The 25071-nt window shown below is 36.0% G+C and overlaps 1 protein-coding gene across 1 annotated transcript; it reads right to left on the bottom strand.

Moving 5' to 3' along the window:
- Window positions 1-7603: 7603 nt before the first annotated feature.
- LUM (lumican) lies at window positions 7604-18455 on the bottom strand. The gene is made up of 3 exons (XM_030959356.1): window positions 18145-18455; window positions 14203-15099; window positions 7604-8636 (listed from the first exon to the last, which is right to left on the bottom strand). Exons 2-3 carry the CDS (start codon window positions 15077-15079, stop codon window positions 8482-8484), a joined length of 1032 nt encoding a protein of 343 aa, XP_030815216.1. The 5' UTR covers window positions 15080-15099; window positions 18145-18455; the 3' UTR covers window positions 7604-8481.
- Between the last annotated feature and the right edge of the window lie 6616 nt (window positions 18456-25071).

Below are 25071 nucleotides of genomic sequence, written 5' to 3'. Positions count from 1 at the left end.
AAATTAGATTAAATTAATTTACATCTATGCCTTAAACAAAGGTTCTAGTTTTAAGCAGATGTACTAATTATAGGACAAAAGCCATAAAACCCCCAATTTTCATTGTGGATTTCACTTTGAACACCTATAACTTAAAATGTTTAACACTTGGACCCCCTGCAGCAGAGCTGGCCCCCACATTAGTGATAAGGATGCTTGTCGGCTGGAGTCCATCCAAGGGAGATAGGGAGGGGCAGAGGCATCACTGTGTGAAATTTAAAATAGTTGCATGTCCAAGCGTCCTCCATTTAAGGAGGTTTCACCATGAAAATTGCATCTATGATTCTTGTAAACAGCAAGCTGTGCAGTATAAAACTGCTTTGGTTTTTTATGATAAATCTTCACAAAGTGTGAAGAGAGAATGTGGAAGCTTCTTTGCCACTAAAGAAAAAGACGAGTCCATCCTGAATGTTGTACTGAAATTGCAAGTCCTCATGGCAGATATCTGCTGTGACACACCTAAATGCATCTTGCCAGATGTTTACATTTAGCAACAGCAAAAAAGATTGATTTATCTTATGCTTCATGGTGGTCTGAATTTATCTGCTATTTTTACCTGCTAATTATGTTCAGATATTCATTATGTTATCACAGAAGTCCCTGGCAAAAGGACTTGCTGTTTACCTTGTGGCAGGCAGTGGTACTATTTGTATGAAATGTTATTCAGCAAGGGGTGACAATCTGCCCTTTGTGGATTTAGAGACCAGGTATTTGGCCCTTACCAAATACACATTTCTATTCAAAGGAGGAGTCCTTCACTAGGAGAAGAATATAGCAAAATATATTTTCTAAGACTTTCTCAATAATGTGAATTTCCATTTCTTCTGATACAAACAAAAAAAATGACAAGAAACGTCTTCAAAATCACAAAGCAAGAGAGTTTATGACTGTCATACGTATTTTTTACATGGTCCCAAAAATTTTTGAAATATCTGTGCAGAGACGAGTGATCTCTGGGTGTCTCAGCAGACTTTGCAGAAAGCCTTCTTCCCATGAAGCCTTCAAGATTATGCACATATCATGCATTTGTTGTGTTGAGTCCTTCATCATCTGGTGTAAAATATTTCTTATTTAAGGGTTGCACTTTATGGTGATAAAGTTTTACAGGCTAATAAAAGTCTGTGGCCAAGGTTTTCAAAAATGACGAATGGTTTGGGAGACTTTTTGTTTTGTGGATCCAACCTGAAACTCTTTCCAGAACCTTATTTTCAGTAAGGGCTAAGAATTTTGTGTTAATGAGGTAATTTTTAACTTGAGAAGCTGAGTGATCAAAGGCAAATATCAGTGAAACTCAAAGTGCTCCTGAGACCATGAACAATCTCTCAAAAAGTAACAGCATGAAAGGTATTTGCGCAACAATAAAAGGAAGTGGAAAAAAATATTACAGTAAAAATACTGTAGATACCCACCCTGAATTTTGGAGATAATTCCTAAGAGATGCTGTTGGATTTGCTCTAGTTTGAGAAAGATGTCTGAAGCTATTACAGGATTTTTACTGTGCATGTCTCCTTTCAATCCACACTGTTAATCAAGAGAATTTGAAGTAAAAAAGTATAAAGTGAAGAGCATCAACAATTGCAGGGGGTGGTAACATCTCCTTGAGAGAAGTAATGTACATGCTTGAAACTAAAACAGCTCACAAAATTGAGAAAGACTAGAAGAGTAAAAAAGACAAACTAGAAAGACCCATTGGGAGGAGAAATGGACAACTGGGACTGCTGTTTGGAGCTGTTCTGTTTTAGCATCAGAGCTGCTGACAGTGAAAAAATGCATTACTTTCTTTCAGTAATGGCTGCCATATGTCTCAGATTGAATTTGAAGCAAGATCTGTTAAGCATCAAGCATGTGTATAGTTCATCACCAGCAAACCCAGGAGTGTACTGCAAGCAGAGCTTACTCATTAGCCCTGTGCATTGCTCCACTTAGCAAAGGCTGCAGTCCAGGGTGCCTCAATTTGGGCAGTACTTTGCTAAAAACTATGTGCCTTGCTCCACAGGACAATCAGTTCTTCTGAAACAGGCTCTTGAATTGTCTTCATGGTTACTAGAGAGAAGCTAGTGCTTCAAAAGCTGAAGACAATAAGTCCAGTTTGTGTATCCTTCATCCTATACTCCTAATGGTAGCTCCAGACATCTTCATGGGGTTGCTGACTTTTACTCAGGCTTCATTTGGCCTCTTTCACTTCTGATAACAGGCATGTAGTGATCTCTCTCTTTCTGCATTGCTGCTCTGTGTTTTACCCAGAGTCAAAAAGACAAAACTTCTATTTCCAAACAGTTCCCTGACCAGCAGACAGTGATATAGCTCAATTAATAATATCTGCTGCTCCTTTTAAAAACAGCCAAAGGTCAGCAAGATCAAAGAGTTTAAAAGAAAGCAGATGACAGAGCCCTTCAGGCTAGCCCAAGGGACACTGCAGACAGATCAAAGGAACAGCCCAGATGTTCCAGACCCTGCTCCTATGGATACATTTTACTCTACATCATTCCTAGTGAACAAAAGAAATTAAAACAAAACAGATTTAGGAGCAGGAGTGCTGCACCTCTACCAGAAGTCTAGAATTACATGCTTAGACCTTGCAGTGGAAGAAATTGCATTTCATATTTAATTAGGCATTTTTTGTGCATATGCAGGCAGCTGAAGTATAGGGAGTTTATGTGGGGAGCTCTCACTTTAAATCAGAATACATTGGTTAAAGAAACCCTGGGGAACAGTTTGACTGCCTTAATTTGTTAAAAGGAGATGTCACCTAACTTGTTTATAAAGGATTTAGGAAGATAAGATTCCATTCTAAAAGTCCAGAAACAAAACTTTAGCAGTTTACTTTCTGCACAACTTCCTTATCAAAACTACAATGGGAACCGAGTAGCTTAGCTGAAAGAGATCATTGCAGAGCAACACATTATTTCAGAAAAGAACAGCTATGGAAAAGGGCTCAGCTTTTATGGGAAATATATTGGTCTCCTGAATATGCTTCATTAAATAATTTTTTGGCACTCTATTTGCTTTCTCTCTGGTTTGAACTCTTTACCACAGCGACACCAAAAAGGTTCCATGACACAATGCCAAAATCTGGTATTTGTCTTGGCTTGCTAGGTTTACTTTAATTACTATGGAAATGTTACTGTCAATGTCTTACTTTACTTTGTTTTCATGATTTCAACAACTTCAACACTGAAACAAATCTATCCCACCCTGGGACTCTATTTTTAAAATGCTAACTGTAACTCAAATTAAAATATCTAACATGCATTTATCAATTACACACATATTGAGTTACTGGGACAACGTGTAGTTATTTAGATGATTTATATTTTCCAGACTAATGGTAAATGAAAATATGAATTAGTGATCTGATGCCCATTCTGTAAACCTGCAGAAGTTTTGAACTACAGACCATCAAGGATTTAATATTCCGAGATAACATCAGGATAGTGAAAACAAACTGGTTTTACTATCCTTTAATTATATCCTTATCCTTAATGTTAACTTCTGTTTTCTTATTTTCTTCTGTTGTTAAAGAAGCCCAAAAATATTTTAATTCATCTTCATTTTAGATCCCCACAGTAAGACAATAGATTTCAAGAAGTTTAAACTCACACAAAGTTCTGTCCTCTAAAATGAGTGACAAGAGTTGCATAAAAGTGAATGCCCACAACTTAATGAAAAAATATTTTATATCCTTTACAGTAATGATCTGCTACAGTGATTTTGCCACATGAGAAATTCAAGGTTCAGGGGCTTTTTTAGTGTTTAGAAAGAAAAGTCAAATGACATAAGCTATATGAAAACTCAGCTCTTATTTTCCATTAATTGTAGTAATTTTTGCTCTAAATTTTTAATGCAGATGCTCTTGGGAAATACTGAAATTAAACATTAGACTATGTGATTTTTATTTTCTTAAATTGCAATATCAGTCATCGCTTTCGAGAGCTGGCATTTCCCAAAGCACTTGAGTTTTCTTCCAGAGTCCCAACTGCAAGCTCAAATCTCACTCACCATGACTACTCCAGTCACTGATTATCCTTTCATATGGAACATGTTGAAACTTAGTCTTTACTGTGTAGATGAAATTCCTCAACACCCAGCACTTTGATGCAAACTGACACCACCTTTTTCTTTGAAGAAAGCTCTGGAACCCAGCTCCAGGGAGAATTCATCACCTATCCCTGTCCAAACATCATGCAGTGCTCCAGAGCTCTAAATAATGACCAAAATAACCCTAAATAATCAAAGGGGTGTTCTTCAACACTACCTGCCCTTTTCTTAGATAATGCTGTGCTCTTCATGGTAGCAGCTGGGAATCCCAGCAATAAATGCCTCGTTCCCTTCTGCATTTTCTGTGTAATACATACCTCAGCTCAAGGCTGTGATTTCCATTAGGAGCAACACACCTTTCCTTCTTCTGAATTGAGGGTGGGAAAAATAATAGTGCAGGAGATAGTTCTTCTTATCCAAACTTAGGAACCGGTACAAAAAAATGCTTCATTTTTATACACAGGTAATCACAACTCTTCTTCAAGTCAATAAAGCATTGCACATAACTTTGAGAACTTGCTGGTCTTACTGTTTATTTTTTTGACAGCAAAATGTCTGTAATGATGAAATCCAAAAATGAAGTTAAGGAAACTTTTGTTCATGTAGTTTAGAAATCAGTGTGTGTAGTAAGATGGATGGCAAAGTCATGTGATGTCCTACAGAAAGATGGTGGCAATAGGGATTTTGAAAAACTTGTTTATCTTCAAGACAGCTTATTATTAAATTGGTTTATAACTTACATAATTTATAATTATGTAAGTACTTCCAGTACTTCTGTCTGAAATATTTTGCATGTTTCAATGAAAGTGTTATCATCAATGGAAATATATTTTTACAAGTATTATTTAATGAGTTCCAAAGTGTCTTCATAGTTCTTTGAATATGTGCTCTGGTCAGGTTGACCAAATACCGTGACAGACTTGTATGCATTGCCCCACACTGGGATTCACAGAGCAAAGACAAAGCTGCTTTTTTTTTTGCACAGTGCAGCAGTTTTCTCATCTTCAGAAGTCAGGTGCATTTGACCAAATCCCTTTGTTTCTACACTGTCATATGCAGAACATAAATAATATTTCTCTTCTCATGTATTTACCTAATTTCTTCAATTCCTTCTTAATTAGACTATATTTTCTGCTTTTCTTTAATAATTTAAGAATTAAAAGGTAGCTGTAGCAGAGATGTACCACAAAAGAAGGATTATACTTTTAAAAAGAAATTTTTCTAGTAATTAAAACTTGTTAAAAATATTGTGTTATTTGATCTGTAGATTAAGAATTCAAATTATGAAAATGAAGATGATTCACCTCTTAAAACAGGTAGAAGGGGTTTCACCCACAAAGCATCATGTTTATAGCACTAAAGAGTAGCAATATGTACATTTTAGCCCACAATCACAATCTTCTCTCAGAACAGTGTGATAAAAAGTGCCACAGCCTCTAAAGCTGCTTTTCTTTACACAATGAAGTGATAATTTGCCCTGGTACTTGAACCTGACCTTTCTACATTCAAGGTGAGTTTCCCAAAGTGCAGCTAGCACTCCTTTCTTATTTCAGCTGATGCTGAACTTTTCAGACTAAGTAGAAAAGAGAGTTATTTCTGCGTGAAAGCCTTAAGGCCTGCAAATTAAGTTCTTTTTCTTACGGATGGAAAGCCTTTTAACCAATATCAGAATCTGAAAAAAAATCATCCCCAAAATGTCCTCCGTGAGCACTCTGTCCATTAGGATGGTGGCATGTTTGCTAGTGCTGTCCCACGTGGGAGAGTAAGAAGGGATGGATCTCTGATTTCACTGCCACTACTCAGTGAATCACAAGAGTCAAAATGGGAGCAGATTGGCACAAGCCAGCAAAGGTATTGAAAGATTCCACAGTTCCTGCCTGTGGAATCTATACCCAAATGTCAGCTAAGTTAAGATTTTGTGAGTATCATAGGAGTTGGAATTATGGACTGGAACCTGAAACAAGAAATTTTCCACATGAATTTCATGCTAAACTCTTCAGCTGTAGAACTGGTTAGCAAAACCGATATTTTTCACCATTGGTTACTAGTATTCTTAGAATCACAGATTCACAGAATCATGAGGAAACATCTGAAGGTTGTTTAGTTCAACCTCCTTCTAAAACTAAGACTAGCTTCAAAGACAAATCTGTTCCTTAGGGCATTGCCCGTGCATGCTATGAAATTTTCTGAGGATGCAGAGTCCACAGCTTCCTTGAGCAATCTGTGACAGTACTTTATGAACTCTCTGTGAAGAATTTTTTATACGCCCAGCTGAAATTTCTCCTTCTGGAACTTTCTCTTTACCACCATTCCCTTTCACCATTCACCCTGAAACTGGGTGCTTTTTCTGTATCACTCTTTTAGGCAGTGGCAGACTGCAGTAAGACATGGACTGAGACGTATGGTATATTCAGGGAGGCTAAGGGAAGCACCTTGGCATTACCTGGAAAGAAGAAGGTTGAGGGAAGTTCTCTTAACTGGTTCTACTCTATCATGAGTTGGACTGTTCTCAGTCTCACTGTTCCCACTCCTTCATTTTGCATAAAAGTAATCAGTGTACTGAAGCAAGCTGAAAAGAATAATGCTTTTCTGTTGTGTTGTTAGATTAGAGCAATCAGCTGGCATATCTCATCAGTTTGTGCTCTAGAGATCTTAGTGTTTAGTATATTTTTACATTAAGGGAAGAATTAGGAAATGGTTAAATACCATTTCTCATTCAATTTTCTTTTCTTTGGGGTGTTTTACATGCACTTCTTTCTTCTTTTTCTGTGTAACAATGCCTGGGTGCTATTCTACAGGGATTCCCACCCTGATGTGTTCAGAAAGCACCAGATTTACACTTCATTCTGCAATGAAAATTCTAGCCAACTTGTAACAAATTTTACTGTCAATCCTTCCTGTACATGGGTAAAAGAACAGCAACATTTATGAATTTCAAAATGAAAAAAAATAAAAGAGGGAAATATTTCTGTTGTTTTCTCAATCTCGCCTTTTGTTTTAGTCCCAGGTTTCTTTGTGAATTTGTGTTTTGATTTTGAACATCTGGAACTGGCATTGTGCTGACTAAATGGTTTGGTTTGAATTGGTTTGGGTTTTTTTTCAGAGGTGATAGTTTCTGCTTTTGCTATAGAAACTAGCAAAGTTTCTGTTTCAGTGTTTAATAGTCTAGTAGTTGAAAAGAAAACAGTACCCATGGGATGATCTGTACTTGCAAGCAAGCCACTTACAGCTCTCAGTTACTAATACATTTATTTTAGTGTGTTCCAAGATGCTGACAATATTTGGACTATTTAGTCCTGGGTGGAACATACTACCATGTCTTCACCATGTGTAGCTGCGTTTTACTCACCACCTGTGGTTTCTGAGAGATTTCACTGTTCTTTTGACAATACTGAAACATTAGTTTGCACGTTTTCATAGTGCCATGATTCCCATACTGCAAACTTCATAAGGCATCGATTTATTGGCCAACGCAAGTGTAGTGGCACATGTTAAATTATGTGTACAAAATATTGAAATGTCAAAGTAGAGAAAACAGTTTATTTAACCCTACAATAATTTTTTATAATGATAGAATAGCTTAGATTGTCTTGTCCTAATCTGTTTTTATTTTTTCACTTTATAAAAGAAAGAAACATAGTTGTCAATGATATGGACAAAAGGACACTATTTGATATGTTTTATTTTCTACAGTCTGGTTAAAAATAGCATGCAAGTAATTGAATAAAAATATTTGTATATATGATTTATTTTGAAATAACAATTATACAAGCAATGAATAAAAATCTTCCATGACAGTTAAATGAAAGTATGACAAAAAGAAGAGTAAACAATTCTTTAACCTGAATATTTTTTCCTTATCTTTCATGTATTCCATTAATATAACAATGTCATAGACTCTGAACACATATTTTCACAAATTTTAAATTGTTTGTATATTGTTAAATCACTTTTTCCTTTGCTGTGGGTAACAATATATAAAAGGCATGATGATTAGGAAAGTTGGACAGGAATCTTGTATGGACACAGGCCAGCCCTTACTGCTCACTATAACTCAGTGATTCCCACCTAACTTCCCTGTGAGTCTGGAACTTTCTGGCACGTATTGCATGCATGAATATAGATTTTTATGAAGTTGAATCTTTTAAATCAACTCATTTAGCCAGATAAAGACATATTTTGCATCAGATTTAGTAATTCTTGTGCTTTCTAAATAGAACGATTTGTAAAAATATGCACACATTTCCTTAAGTTTGCCAAGTCCTTGCTAAATATTCACAAACAGAATGGATAATATGCAGATTGACACTTGCTTTAAGGCATACCCTAATTTTAAAGCACTACCATGGTGTGTTATTCCTGCAGCAAGTGCCCCTGGAGGGGAGCTGGATGGTGCCAGGTGTGTCACTCCAGTGAGATCTCAGCGGCCACCCGCAGGCAGTTGTACATCTCCTGCGGCAGGTCAGCCCGCGTGAGGTTGTTTCCATCCAGGCGCAGATGTGTGATCTTGGAGTAGGTCGTTGGCCCAACCACCTTACAGAAGCTGCTCAGTGGGAACTCTGGAGCAAAGAGAACAGAAAAAAGAGGAAAACATGAATAATTAGGATAAATTCGACAAAACCATTATATTTCTCCTTTGTTTTTTTTTGGATTTCAGTTGAAAATTGTGACTTTAATTCATTATACTATTTTCAATATTTTCCATTTACACTGATGTAAACCCCTGTAAATTTATTGGAACCTGAGGGACTTGTGTTGGGAGAGGTTCTTTCTGTTAGTTGTGAGAGGTTCAGAATTTCAAGACTGAGTTTTTCAAGTGCCATTTTCTTCCAGTACAAGTTTGACATTTAGACTTCAAATTTTATATAGAGGTCTAATCTGACATTTAGATAAAGGGAAAAACCACTCTTAAAAAAACTAGAGATGCAAAGAGAGAAATCAGTCAGTTTGTCTACATTACAATGAAAGGGTAAAACTGTTTTATAAGATATTGAAGGAAATAAAAAGTTTCTGGAGAAATTGAAATCATGATACAGCTTTACCCTAAAGAACAGGCAGTCCAATGGGTGTCTGTGCATTTTGTATGTATTTTATATGTGCCATTTTGATTTATATGTTTCAGAATGAAATTTGGGTCTAGGGTTGGAGAAGAGTTGTACACTTAAACTGTGCTTTTGAACCTTTTCACATCAGAAATAGGTGAGTATGAATGCAAAAATTACTGATAAAATATATATATTTATTGTAATTTATATATCATTTATATATGGTCTCTATTCAGTTGGGGGATTATTTTGTTCACGTAACACCAGATAGACCTTGAACGGAAATTTCTCTTGTGTCCCATGATCACTATTAACTGTAAGGTAGAAATTACATTAATTACTGAGGTTCTCTGCTCAGTATGAAGAGCACACACCCACCCATATTATAGACCTCTTTCATGCAGAGAAGATCTATCCTCAGGAGAGAATATAGGTGAATAAATCTGATGTCCCCTGCATACCACATTGTGTAATTTTGCAAAGAGGGTCTTCATTCACTGTTTCCTTTAAGTCAGACAGAGGATTAGTCTATTGAAAAGCTCTATAAGTACTAAAGAAACAGTCTGAGAGACTTGTTCTTTTTCAGAACACTGACTTTGGATGAATTCACACAGAAAATACTTTAAAAGGTTAAAGGGACTCCTTCAATGAACCCATGCATCTTGTAATTTCTGAGACATCAAGTTAGTATTGTCAAAATCAAATGCCATTTGAATTACCTTTCATAGGCCACCTTATGTATCTTTTCTACATGGCTACTTAACTCATTTAAGAAAGTACTATCAAATTGTAATACTAAAGAAAGTGGAGGAAGTACCTTTCATACCTTCTCATAAAATTTTGGATTAACATTCTTCTAATTGGATTCTTCCAGGACATGCTTTACAATAATTTTCTATCACTAATGAAACATTGCTTTTGTATGCTAAGTATAAATGCACAGGCAGCTCTTTAGAGCATAAGAGCTTAGGTAATATTTTGGACAGAGATATGATGTTAAGAGTGGGTAAAGACTCAAGTACCATCAACAAAATAAATTGTTTTGAGTAGGAGTTAAGGAAATATAATTTAAAAGTCATATCTTGATCACCAATTTGATTAAAGCAAATCAAAGACATTTCCTAAATGTTGTGTAGAGTGCAGCCTTCTTTTGGAAGTATGAGAGGTGAATGACATCCTTTGGGCAGTCCATGTTTTAATACAGTAAAATTTTAAGACTTCAGACCAATTCTGATACCCTTCTGGTTCAGAATGTACCAGCAGAAGCAAACTAATAATTCTTGTTCATCAAGATCATATGATCAGAGAGATTTTTATAGGATAATGTCTGGGTGGAATTTTGCTGAATGAAAACATAAATTCCTGAGATTTTAACTCATTTTCTTGGGCTATAGGCTATGTCATTGAGTATTTAGTTCCAATTTTCTTCAGATAACTTGGATTTATTTTGTAAAATTTAAAATAAACATGAATTATAATATCAATTTTTTCCATCTTGTTGTCATTCAGGAATGACATAATAAGTACATTTTTGCTGATTACAAACATTTAAAAACTTTATAATTTTAAATTTTAGGGTTTTTTTTCATATTGTTACTTTTGAGCACAACATTTGGTTGCAGAAGAAGATATGCTTATGGTTAACTACTCAAAGAACATAAATTTCATACATGTAAATCACAAAATTTAGCTGTGATAACAAAACTCTGATCTGTGCTGACTAAAACAACTTGGGAAATGGATGGAGATCTTGGCCTCACAGAAGTCAAATGAACTCACTCCTGGACCTCAGTGGGATTTTGTTCCAGTATTTGGTCCATACCTTTTATATGTGGGTATCAATTTTTTATACTCTTCATATAATTTTCAGTTGTTAAAAACATATTAAAAAATGTTTCATTTTAATTGCAGTCTCTACTAGCAGAAGACCAGTGGTTATTGTGAGCGCACTTGATGAGCTGTTACCTGTATGATCTGTATGGGGAATTGCAATCCTTTAGACTGGAGTTCTGTGGCATCAAATATCTCTGTAGTTTACTTCCTCTTTTGTTACACTTATTGATGCTGCAGGTGAAAAATTGTCTTCCTGAATTTATAAAATTCAGGTTCAGAGCTAGGGTAGCTGGAATTTTGTCCCACATATTTTCCCAACACAGAATTCTTGCATAAGCCAGACACTGAGAGAATAAGAAGTATTGGATGAAAATTGGATTTTCATCTAAGAGTACAGTGGGCAATCCTAACAGGATCTGAAGTTCCATAGCCACTATTGTTGGTCTGTTGTCCACTAATCACAGGTGAAACATTTTTAGATAGGCCATGTTAAAAACCTCCTTTGGGAATTGTTGGAGTGAACCAGATAAAAGACCATAAAGCACCTCCACAATTTGATATATAGTCTCTTAATTGTCCTCTGGCACATTTTCATATTTCCCCTTTCATACTCCATTTATGTGGAGTAACCCCATTACTTCCTGAGGTTTCATGTGGAAGCAACAATTTCCTCCTTAATCCCTTACAAGTACAGATGATATATGGGGAAGGCCATCTTTGGACCCTCTTCTTGTTTCACTGAAACTCTTTGGTTCTTGGGGGGTTTTTTCCATCCTGCAGAGTTTATTTTTGCCTTGAGGAGTCTGTAACACAAGTCTCTGTGTCTGTGTGTGTGTGTTTGTGTACATTCATGTGTGTGTGTATATAATAATAATGGCATCTTAAAGGCATTTCAGTTTAGAAACTACAGTTTAGGTCTGAGCTATGGAGAAAGTGAAAGCTTTTCTGTCTTCCATTGTCCTGTTCTGGCTTGGAGATCCAATGAGCACCAAGTACAGTAGATAAAAGTGTAGATTTGATGCCTACAATCAATATAATGGATGTGCTTCAATTTATTAGTTAGAAATCAGAGGAGTTACTCTGAATTTGATTTCTCAACAGTTTGCTATCTGCTTCACCCACTGCTTCTTGCAACACAGGGGGAAACAGCACATACTAAGGCAAAGCCAATTCTGCTATATATTTAGATGTGTTTATTCATCAGTTCTTGTTCAAAAAACTCAGTCACTCAAATAAGGGCATTTCTCAAACTGATTATTTTTCATGAATGACAATACACAATGATGTTAGCACAAATTGAAAGATTATACCTTTTGTGCATCTGAGGACAAATTATTACTCCTTAGACAGAAGTCTCTCACAGCATAGGGATGCCATAGACCATCACGTGGAATGGAAGCTGGCCTAATCTACTTTCATAAATCACTGGTAAATCATAACAATTTATTAAACAAAGGAACTCATCATTGATTTGAGGCTTAAATAATCACAGACCAATCAACTCAATTTCCCAAAAGACCAAGCACTCACAGCTGTAGGTCAGGTGTCATGAATGGTGAAATCCAAGGGCTTTGTTTGCCCTATGTTAATGATTATTTTTAATTAATTTTTATACCACATTGTCAGTCAGCATCTTAGGGAACTATATAATATGCCTATAAAATTATATAGCTGAGAAAATTGATTGTTGAAGTCTGCTAGATTTTATGATAAAGAAAAAAAATCAGTAAATCATAATTCTGTTGCATCAGTCCATAGGGTAGTGATGGCAGTGTAGCAGTAGCTGGTGAACATCCACTCCCCACACCAACCCCCTGAAAATGCAGCTTGCCCTGAAAAGCTAAAATTGTTATAGCCCCTGACTCTGACATCCTTTGAGAAGTGAATGGCAGCCAAGCTTGGTACCTGGTTACCTTGCAGAAGGCTCAGATCATCCTAAGTAGGGGAAAGTGCTTATATCTCGTGAAAAGTTAAAAATAATAATTTTTAGCTATTTTAGGAGTGGCAGAGTATCTGGTAGAGTTCCACAGGTTTCTGTATGTGGTGCCTTGGGTGGGAAGCATTAACTCGTTTTCCCTCATCAAAACAAGAAACCAAGATGCTCTAGGAAAAAAAAAAGCCACTGAGAAAAATGAAACAGAGTTAATACAAAACATTTCAAAATATCTTACCCTAAATCTGGTAAGATCTGCACTAAAAATGTTTGGTTTTAAAGGCTACGTCTCCATGGAGTTAGCTATGTATGGGGTAGCTAGCACTGATACTCTTAATCCTTGATGGATACAAGCAGGCAAACAGAAGGGAGGATTTAATGGCTTACTTTATATCAACAAGCAAGATGATGTAAATCCTCCTGAAGAACCACAGTCATATTTGGAATATCTCCCTCTCCATCAGGGACTACCGCTGATAGAGGCGCAGCTGGGGAACTTCTGGCATGGTGGTGAGGCCTCTCCAGCTCTGCAGCACCTCCTTGTCAACCCAGGAAGGGGACAGCCTTGTGAAAGCCCTGTCTCTGCAGAAACCTTCATGGTCTCGTGCAAGGTGTGGCATTTCTTGACTTCACAAGGAACATTTTTCACATTATAAGTGAATGGAGACAAATTTGCCACCTGATCATGTGATGAGCAGAACTGGAATGAAAAGAAAAACAGGGGCAGCTCTCTGGATTTCAAGAGAGGTTTGGAGGAATACTGCATGAGGCAAGGGAGGGAAGAAACAAATGCAGTTACTCTGATGTATCCTTTTCCACTACATCTTGTGCCTGCTCTCTTATGAATTTGTTGTTTTCTCCCTTTCTCCTGCCTCCAGCACTTGGATTACCAGCTCCTGTAAGGTTACTATAGTCATATCCTCACCTGACATCTCTCTTTTTTGTTAACTTAAGAATTCTGAACATCTTTTTGCACTGATCAAACTTTTCATTTTTCTCCTGAATTGTACAAGACAACTTCTTGGTTCTATGTAGTTACTCCAATTTACAAAAGATGGGAGTTTGAGGAAAAAATCCACTTCAGCATGAAAGCAGAAATTTCTCATTTTAAGGATATATTGAGTGGCGATTCAGTAAATATCTGTCTTTTAACATGAATGTGGACAACTGTTAGGTAAATGTCAGTGTGCTAACAGTCTAAACAGTACTATTTTTTCAGATTGGTTCATGTGTTATTTCAGATACTTGAATTGGCCATCAGTATCTAGTCTATCTAGTGGTAAACATTAACGGATGTGTGCAAATTTAACTTACTGTTAATTTTGTTGACTTGGAGGTAGAAGTTTTCCAGGTTCTCACTGACAATTGGAATACTCTTCAGCTGATTGAAGGAGAGATCCAACTCAACTAGTGATGTGATGTTGAAGACATTACCTGGTATTCCAGAATCTGTTAATTTATTGTGGGATAAACGTAAATATTGAAGGGCTTTAAAACCTTGGAAGTACTCATCAGGAACATTGGAAATCTGGTTATTATCAAAATACAGCATGAGCAGGGAGTGAGGCAGTCCTGTTGGTAGCTTTGTAAGTTGATTGAAGCTTAAGTCAAGATACAAAAGTGAATTCAGGCCTTTAAAAGCCCCAGAAATAGAATCTGCTTTCAGCTGGTTGTTCTGGAGGTGAATGACAGTCAGATTCATCAGCCCCTCAAATGCGCCAGGATTGACTTTTGTGATCTTGTTGTGACTCAATTGCAGGTCATCTAGAGTTTTGGGAAGTGGTCCAACAGCTTCAGTCAAATTGTTGTAGTTAATGTGAAGTTTCTTCAGGTTCTTTAGTTTGGAGAAGACTCTTCCCTTAATTTTTGAATTTTCCAAATGGTTGTGATCCAGGATCAGCCACTGTAGGTCTGTTACATTGTCAAATGTGTTCTCTTCAATTCCCTCAATCATATTGTTTCGGAGATAAAGATATTTTATTCCACTTGGTACAATTGGAATGGTTTTCAGCTTAAGATTGTCACAATACATTGCAGTAGGGTAGCTTAAAGGACAATTACATTCTGGGGCACAGACTGCTGCAGATGGCCCAAAAGGATCATAGCCATAATCATCTCCAGGACCGTAGTCATACTGGCAAAAAATGCCACTAATCAACAGCAGAAAGACAGCTAGGGAGTTTAGAGTCATCTTTCTAATGTGTCCTGTTCCTGCATAATGAAAGAGAATAAACAGGATATAACTTTAGTTTTTTATCTCTCTCAGCAATATTTGAAATTTTACCACATAAAGATTATATTTAAAAACTAATTATGGTTCCTATTTAAAGTTATTAATTAAGAGAAAAATATATTGGGTTGTTAGTATTACATTGTTAATACTATATTACTGCTCATCTTGTATAATCTTCCTTTGCAATGCAAAATTTCTGGCCATTTCGCTGTTGTAAGTAAAATTTTTTATATCTTTCTGCATTCATTGGTTAAGTCACAAGAAAGATGATGAAGTACAAGGTTTTTAAACTTGCCACAGAAGTTTTCAGTTTTGCTGAAAGCCATGTTCAGAGACAGTTCCACCATTTAAATTCTACCAAGCATTTGTAATGTGCTGATTTTTTTCATTTCCAAACATGTGGCTATTTGACTTCAGTTTGAAAGAGACAGGGAAGTTAAAACTGAGGGTAATGCTGTCATGCATAGTGGGTTGTTAAGATGTATGTAGTTTGAGAGTTCTTTTTCTCATGGATTATATTCTGTGAAGCATGGTCCACTAAGTTTCATAGTCACCTAAAGAGCAAACTAATAGGAATATAAAGCATATTATCTTTAACATGCCAAACAACCAGTATTGCATATGTGTGCAGTGGATCTGAAATGATTGAATCTGAGAGTGGACCTGAAGTGATTGAATTTCAGATAGTGAAAATGTCCTTGCAAATTCTCTATACAACAAAGGTGTTCAATTAATTCTAAATTAATTGAACAATAAAACACTGGCTTTACATAGTTAGTTTTTCAGTTCACATACAGCAAAAGGACATTCGGTGTCCTTGGAGGTGTTTGTGATTTAGTGTACATAGGGTCACTTTACTCTTTAAGGCCATAGTTTTCTCATCAGGTACTCCACAAGATGTCAATTAATCTGTGAAGACTAGTATCTTGTTTATACCTCTAACTGGCTAGATAGATGTCCTGCTGGAAAAGTAGCAATAAAGTCAGTGAGCTTTGATATTCTCTAGTAAAAGACAAGGCTCCAACTACTCAACTACTGTTCAGAGACTGAGAGGATTAAGAAAATCCTTAAAACCTTTTTTTTTCTCAAGGAATTTCAGAAAGTATGTGAAGCCTGTAAACAGACCACAAGGCATTGATCTCAGATCTGGGCAATTTTCCAGCAGAGTAAGTTAGTCTTGCTATTGGAATTGTTACACAGAGGACTTAATGTTAAAGTACAGGGCCATAGCAACAAAATTTTCCCTAATTCTAAATGTCTTTCCTTCTATTGACTTCTTAAAAGCCATACTATATTCTAGTGAGATAACAATCTCATTTAAAACGTCTCTAGGCAGGGCCTATTGATGTCATGTAGTACAGCACAAAGAATTTTTTAAAAATGTTATGTTACCTCTACTCAATAACCCATAAAGTCCCACTGCTAGATATTAAATTGCTGTCCCCCAGAAAAGGAATCTGATTACATATCATCTCCATGGTGTTGGTCCCACCACATTTATCCAATTACAAACCCTAGGATAATCATTGAAATATTAGTTGTCAGTGTAATTTTCTTTGCCTGTCTTTCATTACTTCATGACAACATGCAACATGAACATGAGCTCGACCTTCAGTCCCCTGCTGGTATAAATAAGTACAGCTTATATGAAAGCAAAGATTGCAGCAACACAATTCATCTCAAAATCCAGTCCTATTTAGGTACTAAATATTAAAGAAAGGAAATCAAGTACTTCTGTAGTCAAAGTACAAAAAGAGTGTAATGAACTCCTTGAACTACACTCTTTGGCCTTATGGTGACATTTTTTACACATCTCCTTAATTTTATAGTTTTAAAATAACATAGACCTTTTAAATTCAAATTCTTTTTTTTTCTGGTTTCAAATTATATTTGTAATGCTAAGTTTCATTATTGATATCATAGTCTTACAGTCCTTTAAATAAAAATTTTACTGCTCTGCAGGACCCTTCAAGTAACTAAAAATGTTAGATGGCAAGTGTTTTGAATTAATTTATCAAAACATTTGAGCATTTATGTGACAATTCTATAGTTCAGGGGCATATGAGCCTGCGTGCACCATAAAATTGCAAAGTAAATAGGAAATTTATTTAACTTGTTTTATTAATGCATTTCTCATTCAGGTATCTGAATGTCTTACTGTCAGAAGTGTAAAAGGTTAATAGATCATGCTTGTTTGTTGCACTGAACTGCATGAATCCAAAATACAAAATCAAAAAACATTTTTACATTTTTATATTACAACATAAACATGTTTTAATTAAATACCTGTGCCTGTTCTAAGCAGTTGTGTTGCAAAATACCTGTGAAAATATTTGTGAAGTTGCTCAGGCAACTTGCCAAAACACACTAAATGATAAATCCATAATTTTGGGAAAACGCTTCCGACATTAATGTAGAAATACTATTCAAATTATGTTTGACCGTGTCTATATTTCCCTAATCATTAATGTATTATGCAACAAAATAAATATAAAATTAACAGTCAATCAACCTTAATTCTGTAGCTTAACTTCTTACACAGTTTGCAAAAGACCATATTTTTTAAGTTTCACTAGTATATTTAAAATGTGCTTTAAAATTAATTAGAAATTTAAAAATATCTAGTGTTTCCCTCTCACTGTTTATGTGATTAATTATTTAAATATCAGGATACATTGTCTTTTTGTAGAATGGAGCAAAATGATTTAGCAAATGGGGTTTACAAAGCTCTCATTAATATTATGAATGAAAAAGTAAACAGTGAGTACTCTTACACACTTCTTTGTACTGTATGTCAAAACTTATTCCAGTGTAGAACAAAACAGACTGTGAAAAATTGCACCACTGATGTACAAAACATGCAAAGCTGTTTTAGGGAAACTGAGAAAGTGAATCGACAGTGAAACTGTTGATTTGTGCTCAATTTACAAATTGGCAAACTTATCCTGTCATGTTTTCATGTTCCCATTGCAGCTACATTTAAATAGCTGAACATTATGGTTAAAGCATGCAGCAGCACTTACCTTACTGCCTTCAAGCTGCTTTCCTTAATTCCCAGAGCAGATGCAATAAGAGGCTGTATCGACCAATATATGCTCTAAACAGTGTCAGGAGGTAAAAGTCTGCCAGATCCTCTGTGTTACAAGAGGGAAAAAAAAAGCCCTAGTCACGCTGCTCTCTGAAGCTGCTATGTCATCATGGTGATCTTGTGGTGTGGCATGTACAAAAATGCAGCTCTCTAATGAAGTGCAGGTGGATACCATATTTTGTACAAGGACAACCCATCTGTTCCTCCTGTGGGATCAGAGAATGATATTTCACAAACCTGAGAAAGTTAAAAAGCCACGGGTTTATACAAGATTTTTTTTTTGTATTTCAGAGGGAAAACTTGTTATATTGTAAAAGAAATTGCAAACAGGCTTTTGTTTTCCAACTTATTTTATACTGCTAGACATGAGCTAACACATAGCACTCAGACCTCAATGCTGCTGTTCTTCTTCAGCCAAGTGACTCATTCATTTTTCTGCCTTTTTCTTTAACTGTCTTATGACCACAGCAAAATATCCTTAATGAAAACTTTAGCCTAAGGATCAGATTCAAAACTATCTTTGAATCATACCCTTTTCCACATTACATACTGAGTTCAAAGATTACATATTGAAGTTCAAAGACTCTTCTGCAAATCATAGGAATTGATTTGGTCTGGAGATTTTCTTTGGTAGTTGAATGTATGTTTATTTAATAAAAACACATCCCAGGAATGGGTTTTGAGCAGTTACTGTAAACTCACTCCATACATTCATTCATTTTGCACTTACAGTTTTCTCCTGCTTTTCAGAATCTGGAACTACTCAGCTTTATGTTGTCTGTTTTTTATTCCATGGATATAGTTCAAGAATGCATCTTAAGGCTTGGATGAGATGTTATTTTCACCAGGCAATGTCGAAAAAAATTACATTAAGAAAGTAACAGTTTAAAGTGGATCTTAATGCTCCCATGAGAACCTTCTCTTATCTCTAAATGGAGGATGACTTCCTTTTTATGAGAAACATATTTTTTTGATAGATTTGGGTAGGGAAAAATGTCAAATGTGCTGATAGAAAGCACGCACAAGCCATTTTAAAGTATCTTGTGTGTTTAATTGCACTGTAATTGTTGGGGTAGAAATTCAGGGATTTTGTCCATTTTCAACTTACTATCTTTATGAAAAGTTGTAGCACAGAATGTGTCTGGACTAGAGAACCCTATCAGTTTCCTGAAGAGAAGCCTAGATATGAGCTTCTCCCAAAATTTGCTGCTGATGCATCTCAGTCTTCACAGCAGTGAAGGGAGCCAGGAAAAGCCAGTGCCCTTCACCAAGAACAGGAAAGACAACCAACACTTCCAGACCTTTGTGCTTCTGCAATGCCCCAATTAGCAAACAATTTGCTCAACACAGAGTGCCAAGTGCCAGTGCAGCCCACAGGGAGGGAGCGCTATGCTTTTGATGTTCTGACATCATGCCTGCCTCCCTGGTGTGGGAGAACGATTTACACTCTGGGAAACACGTTGGTGACAGATTGTTACTGCATTACTGCTTGCATGGTGCCAATAAGTGAATGTGCAGCAGTGGGATTACAATTGTGAATTAATCTAAGTGAAAAACTGCATGGTATCAGCACGAGAAATGTAGAAGTGGACAAAGCTGCTGTTGTTCTGCATGTAGACAAATGGAGACCAGATGGAGTTTCTCATGCACAGAATGATATTTATCTGAAAACTACTTCATTAACTTTAGTTGACCAAGGAAACCTCAACTGTGACTTGACTGCAAATGTAGCAACAAACAGCTCTCAGCAAGAGATCAGTTGGAATAAAAAAGTGTTTTTCAAGCAGAAAGAGATAACCTTTAAGGCAATATCAAGGTTATAGCAACATATAGGTGAGCATGGAGCATAATATTTGTAAAGACAATTTTAAAAATCACTGGAAAGGCATTAATTGTGCTTTCTCTGGCTATAAATTTGTTTTGATGGACAAGCCAAATATGATAAATTAATGTATATTTTGAACCCTCAGTAATAGGTGTAGTTTTGCATTTGCAGTAGAAATAGAATTAAACATTGGCTGCAAGTACAGGATAATCCAGGCTTAATATGCTTTTGGCACAGTTGTATTTATGAACCAGTTTTTCTATACATCAAGTACACATCCTTTTTCTCATTCTGATAACAGAAATACAAAACATGCATATCTTTTTAGCTTACAAATCTTATTAAGCAAACTGATGATATTTTGAAATTAACATATGGTAAAATCTTGGGTCACATAAAGTTCAGCTGAGACTTGTTCATTCATATAGTTCCTGTTTTGCTGACTGTTTTAAATTAGCTATGGAAATTGCGCAGTCAAGATGAAGAATCACGTGCCTTCTGAGGTTAAGATAAAAAACAATAAGATTTTCCTCTCTTTTTAATAAGATTTTTCTCCAATCTGTTATTTAATACTGCCCTTTGGCATATTTTTTATGCTTTTCCTAATCTTACAGTTGTAACTCATGAAGCTGTCACCTCATAAACCTGTTTGGGAGAGCAGGTAGGTGCTACTATCCAGCAAATGAAGGTATTGCTTCTTCTGCAACAGAGAGTGGGACTGTGGTGGGGTGATTTCTTTGTTCCTGGTCCTATTTTATGTTGTGTGCAGGGGTTCTTTTGGTAGGTCTCAGAAGCTGTTAAACAGTATGTGAATGAAGTCTAGCTAATTTCTAAGGAATACACAAAATAATATGCAAATTCACCTATGTCATCTAAGTTGCAAACTGGTTATAAGTATGCTTCACACTGATGATGTCAGGACATATTAGTATTTCATGTTTACAACTACTGTAGTCCAGTTTTTCTGCAATTTTTTTTCTTTTGTACCTTAATATTTCATCTTTCTTTGATGGGAAATATGATCAAAACGTGTTATAATCTTTCTTTGTCTTGTGATATATGAATAGAAATATTTTTTATGTGATACAAAGCTCCTTTTTTTTTTTTTTTTTTTTATTTTATTCATATTTTAATAGCTGGAGATGGCCAAGTCTAATGGCTTGTAATGAAAGAATCTGAAAGCACAGCTCACTGCAAGTCAATTTACACTGGCTGAGATCTAGCGGTCAAATATTCTTGAGTTACAGTGTCACCATTTTGTTTCTACACTCATCAGTGGTATCCTCTCTGCTTTTACTCTCTTGTAAAACTGCTTTCTTTATAGCTTCTATGCACTTCTGCATAAATGGAAGAGCCTCCCAATCTATTTGGATTTAATATCCTTTTCTCCAAAAGACTGAGGTTAATGAAAATTAATAGATACTATCTAAACCAACTGCTGCTTTGTTTTCATCTCAAACCTGTGCACACATCTGGTGCACAGAGCAAAGAGAATTGAGTGCCCAATATCAGGAGCAGTGTGTTTCTGCCATGGGAACACATAGCTCCAGAAAAATTCATCATGGAACTTTTCACACTGTCATATGAAGTGAACAATGAGGTTTCTCCTCTGGTCACTCAGAATTTAAACTAAATATTACTCTCAAGATGAAAGGAAGGTTAGCTCATTTTATTTGGCTACCTGCAGCAGGGGTTAAGAAACCTCCATCAAGGGAACAGGCTTCCATGGGCACCATGCAGCAAGCCACTTAATTATAAAGAGGCAACATAGTGTTTATACATGATGTTTTCTATGTCTCTAAACAGTTAATATACAGCCTGTTAGCCTATATAGAGAGAAAAAACAAAAATATGATATTGGCACAAATCTCCAAGAATAATTAGTTAAGTATTTCTGTAAAGTTCTGCAGCATTTTGAAAATATTACTGAAGGCTGACTCATATTTAATGAGTTCCACTACAAACAATTCAGTTCCAGGTTCTGGAGGCTGTAGGTGCTTATTTTTTCATCTGAAAACTTCCATTCCTCCTAATTGAAATTTTATTTTTTCAGTCTCTACACTGGACTTACATGTTAAATGGAAAGTGTTAGACCACATACTATAAGCATTACAAAATTTGTGGTGATCCAAATCCTTCTTTTCCTTTCTCCTAAAAAGGAAATGCCAGCTATGGAAACTTACAAAAATGGTAACAGTGTTACAACCTATTAGCAGACCGCAACAGATATTTTAGTTGAGCACAAATCTTTGTTTTTGTCCTTCTGAAAGACTGCTCACTGTTTTGCTTCAAACTTGACAGTGTCGGTATTCTTGTACTGTTATCCTCCTCTCTGTTGCTTTTCAGACTCTTTTTGATTAGATTCAAATGGTCAACAGCAAAATTTCTTTGAGTTGATCCAAAGTCTGATCAAAGCTTTTTTTTGATGAGGGCTAAACATGAAGGCAAGAGTCTGTTTTTAAACCAGACTCTTTAATATATCCTGTATGTTTTGTCATAGGATTTAAAATCTGCTGATCCATGTATAAAAGAAAATTAGGTGGCCTTGGAGCATGAGACAATTCAAATGATTCCTAATGTCAAGAATCCAAGAGTATCTCAAGGAGATGTTATATTTGTGAGTAAATTGTGGTTACAGGTAAAAAATATAGCAGCATCTCTGTATTTCTGTATTGTAAACAGTATAGATAATTTATGGAAAAGGAAGAGTTGGACTTGGCCAACTTGGTTAGTTGACCATCTATTATTTGTATATGCTAATGTTGTACCAACATAGACCTGCTTTAAAAATCATTGGGTACTAAACACCTTCCCAGAATCTAAGCATTATCAATCTCTGTTTGCATTCAGATCACTACAGATTAAGGTCAGAAGGGATGTTAAATCATCTGGATTCTGCTGTACAATGAGAATACAGTGTTTGGCCTTCTGCTAGTTTATGTAACCCTGGACTTAAACAGATCCACTAAGTCATAAATCATCTTTGCCATGATGGTAGGACAGTTTTAGGAGCCATTTAACATGCAGCTTTTAAAAACACTGCCCATTGTCATTTCTAAAATGAAGCACCTTGGACAAATATACTGCAACGACAGAAGATGCTTTTACAAAAATTAAAACCTTATCAGCAAGTAAAGTTTGATAGATATCTATCATATCATTGGCTACCTATTAGTATCTATTTTGACATTAGCTGTCACTTAGTTCATTACCCCCTGAATGGTGTATGAGATTTTTGCATTATTTTCCCTAGGACTGGTGGCAGATTAATAGCCTTGAGGTAGAGACAGCTTTTGCCTTTTTAAAATACATGAACAGTAACACCACATCAGTGTGCTGGTATTCCCAGGTTCATGACTGTGAATGAACCAAACAACTCTTACAAGTCTTCCTGAGATGTTTAAGTACAAACTATTGGGACAACCAAATCTAAAAGTATTTCTCACTACCAAATATTTTTGTTGGTTTTTTTTTCCTTTAGAAAGAACATGATATAATAAAAATGCATCAGTCTGAAAAAGCAGATCCACTCCTTTCCAAATGCAGCAAACAATGATTATTTTTTATTCATATTCTATTGCTAACCATTGGCCTGCGTCTTTTTAGTTGTACTAAAGATAGATATATCTACTATATATATGTATAGTAGGAGTATAATATGTACTATTATAGATAACATTACTAGAATTTCTTTTCCTCATCAAATCTCCATCTTCTTCCAGCTATCTTCTGCCATGCTATCTGTGGATCTGTCACTGACAAATTCAATGCAAATGATTTATTTTTTCATTATTAATAATATGTACAGGGACACACTTAATCTTAACCTTTCTTTTTTTTTTTTCTTTATGTCTCATCATTTTTCTCCTTTCTTCTTACATTTTACTTATCAAGTGAAATAAAGCAAGTTATGGTTAAACCTGGCCTTTTTTGGGTATTATATCAAGAAACAAGAGGTATATGAAGAGGCATTTTTATTTTTCTTACAATTTTTTCCTTCCAGACAAATTTGTTCTTGCTTTTCCTGTTTGGAGACATAGACCTCCTCTGACAGAGCTGGCTGGAAACATGTTTTTGGCCATATTAAATGGTCAGCTTTGGCAACCACAGATTCCAATCCAGTGATTTAATTGTCTTTATTTTTATCAGGAGATCCAGAGTGGATTAACCTCATGCTGTATGAAATGCCTTTTGTCTTAGGAATTGTGCAGTGTCGAGAAACTCTACAAATGCTTTACTACATGGCCACATGGCATTGCTGAAAGCATCTCACAAAATCAAGTTTCCCATTTGAAAACTTACTTTTTTTTTAAGTTACTCCACCTTGTATCTCACAAGATTGCTTCCACTTCTCTGCAAGATGCAATCTATCTATTATTATAAACAGTGTCATGTATGTGATGTATCTGACATTTTGGTCCTGAGAGACAGCAAACACAGGTGTCTACATGTGTGATAAGAGTCTAGGCACTGCTCAAGATCAGTGGGGATGTAATAAACAGTTGTGGGGCCTGGGGGGTGATTCAATTGTCCAACACAGACACTATAACAGAACTCACTTACCTCAAGGTAGGCATCCAGAGTTATTTGAGAGTCTCTCAGGTGTTCACCTTTATAGATTATGGAAGAGGACTTTAACTTTTCAAAGGGTAGCTGATGGCAAAGCAAAAAACCTCCCATTGCTTAATAGCAAGACATCTGCATTTAGGCAGTTGCCTGTGGTCAAGGGGTTTCAGTGAGGTAGTGCAAAACCATCTAACTGCTCTCTGACATGGCCTGGGCTGCACAGCACAGCCAAGGGGGTCTGGCTACTGTCACTCGGGGTTCTGAGGGGATCTCTCCTGTCCTGAAGTAGCAGCAGGATGCCAGGCACATATAAGCAATCCAGAATGATATTAGACCCTTATCTTTTGGAAACTAAATTGTGCCCTTGGAGCTCCAGTCCAGGAAATAATCAGTCTCCTAAGTAATAGCCTCGCTTTGTGTAAACTGTCTGAAGAGTACTCTCCAACCATTCTGTCCACAGTCTTCTCTTAG

This window comes from Camarhynchus parvulus, chromosome 1A (assembly GCF_901933205.1).
Source record: "Camarhynchus parvulus chromosome 1A, STF_HiC, whole genome shotgun sequence".
Classification (NCBI taxonomy): domain Eukaryota; kingdom Metazoa; phylum Chordata; class Aves; order Passeriformes; family Thraupidae; genus Camarhynchus; species Camarhynchus parvulus.
This window is presented reverse-complemented; position numbering and strand designations above follow the sequence as displayed.

Bases quoted from the DNA above. Each gene is read 5' to 3' on its own strand.
- LUM (XM_030959356.1), bottom strand. From the start codon at position 15,079: ATGACTCTAAACTCCCTAGCTGTCTTTCTGCTGTTGATTAGTGGCATT. The intron at 8,637-14,202 runs GTAAGTTAAATT...TCTTTGCTCCAG, and splicing joins CCAAGTCAACAAAATTAACA to AGTTCCCACTGAGCAGCTTC.